The sequence below is a fragment of the Hoplias malabaricus genome, chromosome X2 (genome assembly GCF_029633855.1).
Source record: "Hoplias malabaricus isolate fHopMal1 chromosome X2, fHopMal1.hap1, whole genome shotgun sequence".
Lineage (NCBI taxonomy): Eukaryota > Metazoa > Chordata > Actinopteri > Characiformes > Erythrinidae > Hoplias > Hoplias malabaricus.
Genome location: NC_089819.1, coordinates 13,528,697 through 13,539,288, shown reverse-complemented (window position 1 = coordinate 13,539,288; position 10,592 = coordinate 13,528,697). Strand labels below are relative to the sequence as shown.

General features: G+C 36.5%; 1 protein-coding gene across 1 annotated transcript; it reads right to left on the bottom strand.

The window, feature by feature from the left end:
• Positions 1 to 575: 575 nt before the first annotated feature.
• LOC136676200 (C-C motif chemokine 19-like) lies at positions 576 to 2,427 on the bottom strand. Its single transcript, XM_066653042.1, has 4 exons — positions 2,328 to 2,427; positions 1,471 to 1,591; positions 1,079 to 1,190; positions 576 to 884 (listed from the first exon to the last, which is right to left on the bottom strand). The coding sequence occupies exons 1-4, from the start codon at positions 2,386 to 2,388 to the stop codon at positions 864 to 866; spliced, it is 315 nt and encodes a 104-aa protein (XP_066509139.1). The 5' UTR covers positions 2,389 to 2,427; the 3' UTR covers positions 576 to 863.
• Positions 2,428 to 10,592: the final 8,165 nt, after the last annotated feature.

Sequence of the window (10,592 nt, the reverse complement as noted above, 5' to 3'; positions counted from 1 at the left end):
TTCTCGTGACTGTGTTTATAAATTTGCACATAGCACAAGCTACAGGGCCACAGTTTATATTCAATACATCTTTTACCTCCTTTTAATGAAAAAATTAATGTTTTTGCGTTCTAGAATGTCAGACCAACCATACATTTGAGCATAAGACCCTGAAACTTATTTATCTGTGTCTGGAGTTGTTGTCCAGCTTTCATTTAAGTTCAGTTGTGAGCATACCCCATTGCAGTGGTTGTGATACGACAAATGCATTTTAACTATCATGGCCTGATGGCATGAGTGCTTTTATCTAACACTTTGCTTTTGCTTTCATTTTCTCCTACTAAAGGAGTGCTAGGGGAAAATATACATATTTGCTCAGTATTTATAAGTTACAGTCTTGGTGTAAACCAGGCCTTTGAACTTGTGGGTGTAGCCCCTCACTTGATGATTACTGTTTTTTAATTGTGTATAGTCTGCTATTATTGCATGTGTCTTTTCATTCTCTATGATTTGCCAGGAAGAATGTCCTGTTGATTTATATAGGAAATGTGTACATCATTTTACAAAAAAAAGTGCAAAAATATTAGTACAAAAAAGTCTTAAATTTATTGAAATTCACTCATCTGAAAAATGTATATACATTTAATAAAACAACAAATATTGAATATACATAATTAAGTCACACTCAGATAATTAAACACATAGCACATGCACACAAACCAACTCACACACAAGCTTAACTGCTGTTATGACAAATGCTAAGGACATTTGCGCATCATTTCTTAAATGCACTAGATGAAAATGGATTGTTGATGATATCATTGGCCAGGTGCAACCTGACAGTTGTTTCACTTAGTTTAGGCAGATGTACTGACTCTCTTTGTTTACTGGCTCGTGCTGGATGCCTGTAAGAGAGAGAGAAAGAGAGAGAGAGAAAAATTAAACATATATAATAATGTTCTTGCATCAGTAGTGGTTTTGGAGATCTACATTCCAGCATCTAAAATGTAGAACAACACTGTGAATGAAGATTAGATCTTCAGGGCCAGAGTTGGTGGCCATTTGTTTTGGAATTTAAGGGGTATGACAGTTTGCTCACTTTTTTCTTCTCTTCCAGCTTTTCCAGATGTTTTATGAGTTTGGCCACCCAAGGGTGTGCTTTGTCATCTGCTTGAGGAGAACACAGCCTCTTGTTTTTTCTTGTAGTAAACCTAAATAGAGAGAAAGAAGGTGAGTTTTTATGGCCCCTTTACAATTTTTTTATTTAAAACAATGCCATAGAATAATAAAGTTTTGTTCCCTAAAACAATGGGTCTTAGGGGAAGATAACCCATGATTTTTATTCAGTCCCAATCCCCAACAAATAGGAATAAATACACTGCTATTCTTTTATCCATCTATTAAAAATTATTTTAGGGAACACATTTTTTTCTATGGCATGCTCAAACTATTGGATGCTGCTGCAAGCTAAAGAACGCTGTTGCTACTTACACAGTTGCGGCAATAGTGCAGCCTGTCTCTGTGCTTTGCAAAAAGTAGGACTTTACAATGTGACGTGGAATTAAAGCTGCAGAAGTGGTCAGACAGCAGTCATTGGCATCATCAGAGAATGCTGGAGAAGACAAAGGATGGATCAAGTATTTTGTGAGTAAAAAACAATTAACAATCAATCAACAAACAATTAACAAACAATTCCTACAATTAACAATCAAGGAGACACATCTCACTATTACCATGAGAACCATTACCACTATAAACCATGCACTTTTGTTTTAACAAATCATGAAGTCCATGGATTTTAAAATGGCTATGTAAGATTTACAGGAAATTCATCTGCTGAAAGGTCTTTCAGAACACAGCCAAGCACAGAATGTAGAAATGTTAATGACCTTTTGAGCCAACACAGATGCACTGTAGCAAGTTCATAGCATGGACAATGGGGCTTTAGTTTAAAAATGTAGCAGTCAGAGGATTCTGGTTTTTGAACTTCTCATTAGTCTTTCTGGTATTCAGATCCACATCAATAGTTCCTACGTAAGAATATATTTTACTTAAAATAATTTTTAATATTATTATTATTTTGTATATTAAATTTCAGTATGTTGAATATAACCTAGTATATCTGTGTCAAATGATCTATGGACGACAGTGAATTGAGAAAAATATTGCATTGAATTGATGCAGGAAAAGCAAGAAAATGGCTCATTTAAAATAACTTTGTCTTTCATTTTTATTACTTTGGTAGTGCATACTTCTTCAAGTGGAAATCATAAGCATTTTTGTAATTATGTCGTTTCAAAGCATTTAATCTGCACTAAAGAACAGGAGCATGCAATTGTTTGTCTTACCTTCAGTTTTGCCCCAGAACATCACTGAAAGGAGCACGAGAGCAGCCGCTGTAGAAAACATGTCTCTGTGTGTGTGTGATCTCTGAGTTTCAGAGTCAGGTGTGAGCAGGTGTGTAAGTCTAGGCACATCACTCTGCCTTATTTATACACCTACCTGGAAGAACAGCCCGTTTTCACTTTCGTTATCTCATAAACTCATCAACCCTCAAGGCATCTTGTGCTCAACCTCTGCCAACAATCTTTCCAACAGATTCCCATCATATTCCCTCCTCCTTCCCCTCACAATTTTTTTTTTGGAACGAGTCCCACACTCTCCTGAAGATTTTGATGCTGTTCATAAAATCTTTGAATTTCACAGTGCTTCCATAAGTCTGTGGCAGATGGCAAATTACTAGAACCATTTGGTAATTGCATTGCAAAAACTCTGGAGACTGCTACAAAGGGTTATTCTGCAGGATGCCAAAGAAGAACCATTTTTGTTAAATGTTTAAATGGGTAAAGAACCTAAAGTGATGGATTTTTAAACCTTTAAATGGTTTTTCACACTCATGCACGTATGGCTCTTTATGGAGCTAAAAGTGGTTCTACTATGGCATTGATCGTAGAAACCTTTGTAGCACCTTATTTTTAAGAGTGTGGGTAAAACTTTTAAGCCATCTAGGCAACAAAGACACTTCCAAAATATGTTGGGACACTGGTAATTGTAAATAAATTCAAAATGCCTTGATGAAAATCATTTAAAAAACGTACATTAAAACAAATAAAACATAACATAAAAAATGTTTAAAGATATTTAATATTTGGTGCGAATAGCACCTTCCAAAAATGTTGCATGTGTAAATTGCTTAATATGTTTATGAGTTTTTATTATTCTATTTAAATAAATTTAATTAGTGTTTTATATTTAAAAAATAGCATGTGGGCAAATATAAAGTTAAATATCTGAAGCAGTGTTCATTCATAATAAAGAATACTGCCAGTCCAGTTTCTAAATCCCAAGATCTCCTTGCCATGCTGGGTTGTGGATTGCAAAAACAGGTAATCCATAAAAACTGGTGAAGAGCTTTGTTTATCACCCGTCAAAGAGATCAAATGCCTAATAATGTAAACAAATATGGATACGGAGCCAGATCTGTGTTTAAAGCTCACTGATCTAGTCCCTTCCACAGCATGGCTAGACTCAGCCCTTTCACTGAAATGGAAAGTGTTATATGCATATGAATACCTACAGCTTACACATAGTTTTTTTGTTTGTTTTTGAGTTTGTGTGTGTGTGTGTGTGTGTGTGTGTGTGTGTGTGTGTGTGTGTGATGAGTGGTGGGGTGGGGGCTTATGGGATATGACTTACAGGTGGTAACTGGAGGATTTGGTTTCATAGTGGGTGATACTCTGTCTAAGACGTTTGAATGCGGAGAACTATCCATGCGGAAATAAAATCTCTGACAATTCTAAAGACAGTGGAAACAGATATGCTCATCTTTTACCCTTGTTTTCAGGAAAATGTACAAAAAGAGTTAGTTGTTTTGAAAATAAAAGGAGCCATCCACCCAGTATGGTATAGAGGTGAATCGGTGTCCACAGCACGGGTGATTTGCATATGTGTGCCATTAATGTGAAGAAATATATTGAGATTTCAAAGAGATAACACCACCATGAAGGTGACATCTTTTCACTGGTCGTTATTCCAAAAAGAAAATGCCAGATCTCATTCTGCACGTATTACAACAGCATGGCTTCTTAGACACAGCATTTGTTTGCTTTGTGGGCCTGCCTGCTGTCTAGATCTGCATTCTATGGCCCATCATGAGGGAGAAAATTAGACAATTGCATACACATGCCACTTCTTCAAATGATTAAGAAGTGTAATTAAATGAAACAGTGACATAAGCCAGTGGTAAACCTGCCATTGTCTCAACATTTCAGAGTGTGCTGTAGGCTTCAAATTCTAAATTTGTTCATATTGACAAAATTCAATCGGATTTATCAGTGAAAGGATCGGAAATCTTTTCTTTGTACATTTGTTAGAAAAATAAATATTGAAGGGAATTAACAAATCACATTATCAAATTTTGTTTTTATTACTTTTTACAAAATGTCCCACATTTTCTGGAAGCAGGGTTTTGAATAATATTTCTCGAATATTGTTGCAGTGAATTTCTCAGACATTGTTATGGTGTATGTTTTGCAGGTGATTTAATGTAGGATCTTTAGTACAAGTATCCCTTTGTTGGAGAACAAGACCAGATGATTCTTTTCTTTCTCAAGAAAACAGAGGTAAATTCCCAACAACATCAGCTTGTTCCTGTTCCATTTTGCACTTCTAAGCAGTTTGCTGTTTCTCAACACACACATCAACCTTTCTTCCTTTTCTCCAGTTAAGTAGAATTTTCACTTTCCTCATGTGTTTTTTCTGCAATGAACATCAGTTAAACAAACCTGGATCCAACACTGAAATAAGTCTAAATAACATCATTAAACCATATCAGTCTTACATGTGTAAATTCTCACACAACAGTCTCATGACATGTCTGTTTGACTGAAAAGAAACAGTGAGGCATAACATTCATTCATTGTCTGTAACTGCATATACAGTCCTGCTTTGCTGTGGGTCCAGTGCCTACACAAAAACTGGGCGCAAGGTGGGAACACAACCTGGAGGGGGCACCAGTCCTTTACAGAGCAACACACACTCACACATTCACTCACACACTCACACCTATGGACAACTTTTTGGATTAACCAGACCACCTACCGGTGTGTGTTTTTGGCGTGTGGGAGGAAACCGGAGCACCCAGAGGAAACCCAGGCGGACACTGAGAACGAGGGATTGCAATGGAAATTAAAAAATTAAATTACTTTTATGTTAACTGGAATGGTGTAAGGGCAAACATCTTTTGCACTTAGGCCCATAACATATTAGATCTTTCTAGAATAAGCACAACTTGAATCCTTGTAAGGTCTTAATAGATTAAAACTTTAAATAATAGCTCCATAGCTCCTGTGCAAACACTGAACATGTCCTAGCTGGTAATCCTCATTTGGAGTATGGGGTAAATTTGATCTTTCCCCAAGCTCTTTCATTACAATATATAGAAATGACATGTCTTCAATCCAAACGGCATGTGAAATATGTGGATAAGCTGCCCAAATCAACAAGTGTTTGACATCTTGTCAGTAATCAGCATGTACCTGAATATACCTCAGGTTCTGGCATTCATTATGGTTTGTGCACACCATAACCAAAGGTACCACAAAAACAGTGCCAAAGGTAATGTTATTGTTACGACTGTAAATTGAACAGGCCTCAGCCATCTCTATGATTTTATAGTCATCATTTATCGTATCTGAGAAGTTACTTCCACACAAAAATACATAATTCTCGTTATTTCTTCTCATTCATTCATTCATTCATAAACAGATGTTCTATGTTCACCAGTGCTGTGCATCCAGCCGATGTCTGTATGTTGGACATCGTTCAGTGATGTTTTACAGATTGTAGAGCTGCTCTATAACTTCAAATTTATTTTTTCTAATACCAAGTGCATTAACACCCATGCATTGCTGCAGTAACAGTCTCTGGTCTTTGATGAAGGCTTTATATTAGATGATAGAACATTGGTGTGAGGATTTAATTGGTGCCACGAAAGCTTAAGAGAGGTCCAATACTGATGATAGATATCAATATTCTTGCATTACCAGACTCTCCACTTTTGTTTTAACAAGTTATGAAGCCCAGAGATTTTTAAATGGCTAAGTAAGATTTACTGGAAATCTGCCTGCTAAAGACTCAAAGACAGGTCTTTCAGAATACAGCCAGCATCTGTGGTTGAGGTTAATATATCAATGCTAAAGGTCATTACATCCCTCCATGTTACATGTTGCACTGACCAGGGTAACTTTCTACAATGCCTCATTTTTTTAGCCATGCATCATACAAGATGTCTATGTTTCTATGTTTGGTAGTGTTTTATTGTCTCTCTTAACAAGGTACTATGGCCTACTGGACTGGCATGATAACCAAACATTTTGATATTTGTCTTGATGAAGGTATCTTCAATAATGATGGGAGGAACATTTCAGTTTTTCCTAAAATATCCAAACTACTGTGGAATCTTGATTAGATCTTGAAAGATTAATTTATGCTTTCTCATTCTGGGAACAAAGTTTATAGTTCCATGTGTTTCATGGATCTGAACAACCCCTCTGGTGCAGGTCCACCATTTATGAAGATTTTGGTAGGTTTCAAATTATGGTTATTTGTTACTGGTCACTACAACACTGGACATTTAGAAAATACATCAACACAGACAGCAGAGTGGATGACATTATAGATGTGTTGTGTCTGCAATGGATACATTGACTGGGGTTATGTATGAAGAACAGAGTGTGAAGAACATAATTATTCATTGCATTCCTTTTTCTTTTCTTTTTTTTTAAAGCATCCCAAATTTCTGAAAACAGGTTTGGTTTACTTTTTCATATTATGTACATTTCTACCAAAGGATGAGTATTTGTTCATCAATTTCACTTTTATTAAAGAGGTTTTCTGCAAGCTGTGAGTTAAATACTGTAGCCTTACCCTAAATATAGAAGTGCATGCATGGTTACACTGTGAATTAAAGATATTTTTGTAAGTACTCTCAACTCAGTTACACGATGAAATTTAATTCTTCACGCTGTTATGTTTATATTGGCAGAAAGAGTAGGTTTATTACAAGTTTCATCCATTAACGATTGCATAATCCTCGTGTCTTGGTTGACGCACAGAGAAAGAAAAGAAGAATACTCTGGAACGAGTAAAGGGTTCTGAAACTACTTTTCCTGCCATAACAGAGAACTTGACTAGCAAAAGAAGAGGAACAATTAAAAATGAAAAAGTCCCACTGCAATAAGTGGTCAATTATCTCTGTCTCAGTAGACCACAGATTGCACTTTGATTGTACGGAACACATATTTTGACCACTGAGCAGGAACTATAAACTGGTGCAATTATGTATGCCAATAATACTTGACTGAACAATGAAGCAGGAGTGGTCTGGGACATCTCTCTGGCTCAACAACTATTTCACAGGTGAATGCTAACAGGTTTTTAGTTCCGTTACTCTGCCTGGAACTGTAGACAGTTTGAACTCCAGCCAAACACAGAAGTGAGAACAAATCTGTCCTGTTTTCTGTCAGTGTCCATGACCTGTACAGAATAAGACCTTCTAAGGTTACAGAAAGAAGAGGAAACGTGAGGAAACTAAATCTAAAATTAAATCATTACACTGACACTGAATCTACCTGTATTCCAAAGTAATGCACAATACAGGTGATATACAATAGGCCCATATGAACACAGTGCACTTGAAAGTACCAAGGGTGAAGGCAAAACACAGTTAACCCAAGGATCAATTGTACATCACAACTTCTTTAAAGCTGCCTTGTCTTAAGATTTAGCTTTTAAAAGTACTTGTATTACTCAAGAGGAAAGCAGATTAGTCAATAGAACTTTTTTGCTAACATATAGATTCCTTCTGCATATACAAGTTGTCATGTAATGCCAGAAATTTTCATTCAGGAAAATAAGTCCCAAGTTTCACATTTGTTGTGGCAAATCCCTTTTCAGTGCCCCAACATTTAACCCAAAGTTACGACTTTGAGTGAGCACAATAAGTGGTTGCTAAACCATGACTTAAGTCTTTCTGTAGATTTGTGTTAAATCAGCACAAATGTTTGACATCTTTACAAGAACGTAGTAGACATTTTATTCAGGTGTCACAGTTGTTGACTGATAACTTTCTCTAGACGTGTAAAAAAGATAACTTTCCCTGCAGATATCAAATATCCTAAAAATATAAACATATCAGGACCAAATACCTTGAAATGCACATGTAATTAAGGCAAAAGTTAATAAAGCCATGATTTTATAACTACCTCCTTGTTTTTACACTCACTGTCCATTCTCTCAGCGCAACTGTCCATAGGAGCACTCTGTTTGCCCCCTTTACCCCAGTTCTTCAATGGTCAGGATCACCACAGGACTGCCACAGAGCAGGTATGATTTGGATGGTGGATCATTCTCAGCACTTTCTCAGCATTAACATTGGCTACTACTGCAATTAAGTACTTTACCTGAGATGCAGAATCTGTCTCATGTTTCAACTGGGCTGCCGTAATGTTGAATAATGTGTAATGGACTGTGTACATATCTAGAGAAAGTTATTTGTCAGTTGTAGTGACACATGAATAAAGGTTCAGCAGACATCTGAATCATTATATCTGCACCAACCGGCATTTGTTTATTCTGCTCCTACAAGGCATTGAAATGATGATGCAATACAGGCTCGTTCTAAGGCCATTTTCTCATGCAAACCCACTGAAATGCCAGAGGGATGAATGCAAGGAGGCGGGATTTTGTACTACTGTGAAACTGATTACAGTAAGCCCTCCTGAAAGGGACTTTCACTACACATGTTGACATTCTTGTTTGGAGCATCAGGGCACTTGTGGTAAATCAAAAGTTAGTGGAAAGATAAGAGTAATGCTCAGAAGGACAGGTGAGCTTCCAGAAAGTGTTACAATACCCAGAGTTATAATATGTATGATGAACCATACGAAAAACAATAACACTTTTTCTTATGCTTTACTGTAAAACAAGCACAACTGAGGAAACTTCCACACCTTACCAGAATCAGAATGAGGTTAAATCAGGTGCATATTTGGAAAACCTCCATGAGAAATAATGGTAATAACCCAATAAATTTAGAGGAATGGAAAACTAGACAGCTCCCTAAAGTAATTCTCGTTCCCCTCAACCTGTGGTACAAAGCTACCCAGATGAAGTACAAGCCCCATTTCCAGAGTAGTTGTGATGCTCTGAAAAATGTACATGTAAAAATGCAAAGATGTGCAAAGAATTTGAATACTATATTTAACTGAAAGTTTTACAAAGCTAAAATTTGCTAAATGTTGAAAAAAAGCTTATTATATATATTTTTAACTATATTCTAATTTTTTTATTTGATGCTGAAAACACATTCCAAAAAAGCTGGAACAGGTGCATGTTTCCCACTGTGTTGCATTACCTCTTCTTTTAAAACTCTTTAAATGTTAGGGAACTATAGAGAAAAATTGCTGTAGCGTACTTTTGCTTATTGTAGGATTTCAGATGCTCAGCAGCTTGGGGTCTCCATTATCTTTCTTTTTCAATAGTCTCGCTCTGCCAGAGAGTCTGGTACATTTCACCACTTAATGTGGTCAAAAACAATCTTCTACTGCAGAAAAAGAAATTTGACAGGCATGCAAAAGACCAGTCACAAGTCTGCAATTTTGGCATGCTGTGTAGAGGCAGGCAGCCAGTCAGAATGAAATTGGCTGACAGTGTGACCAAGTGAACACAGTGAAAGTATCAGACTCTCTGTCAACATGTGGGTGAAACATGTTGCTGAGACCACTCATTCAGTAATACACTTAGGAGTGGTTTCCAGTATTAGGCTTAATCCCTGTCTGTGAAACCACCCCAAATAAATATTAAAGAAAAATAGTACAAAAAAAACCCCTAAATGAACATGTGAGTTACTGAAAAAATGGGAAGGCTACAGAAAAAAACAGTAAAAAGTTCAGAGGAGCATCTACAAGTGGGTTTCTTTCTACATGATTGTCTTCATGTGGCTATCCATAAAACGGTTGGCACAATCAGAAAGAAAATATTCTTATATCCAAGGCATGGATTTATGTGCCAAGTTAGAAATTAAATTAACTACTCACAGTGTGTGCTTTTGTTGGGTTATTCTAGTAAATGAAAGTTTAAAAAATCAGTCTAAATGAAGAGGCTCTTTTGTCCGGACGATGGAGCATCCATATTTACCAAAAATAATTAAAATTTTTGACTTGACCACAACACATTTTCTACTTCACTTCATTCCATATTAAATGAGCTCTGACCCAGAGAAGGCAGCAGTGTTCTTGGTCCCATTGATATAATATCTCATCTTTGCATTAGTGAGTTTTAACTTGCATTTGTGAATGCAGCGACAGACTGTATTAATAGTGAGTCTGGGAAGTGTTTCTGAGCACATGCTGTGATTTCCACTACAGAAACAAGTCTGTTTTTAATACAGTGCCTCATGAGGGCCCGAAGATCACAGCCTGCTAATATTGGTTTTGGGCCTTGTCCCTTGCATTTAAATATTTCTCCAGATTCCCTGAATCATTTAATTTTTTGTTGCATTTCCCAAATATTTTTAAACATTTCTCAGTGTTCTCAATTGTGCCTGTATATGT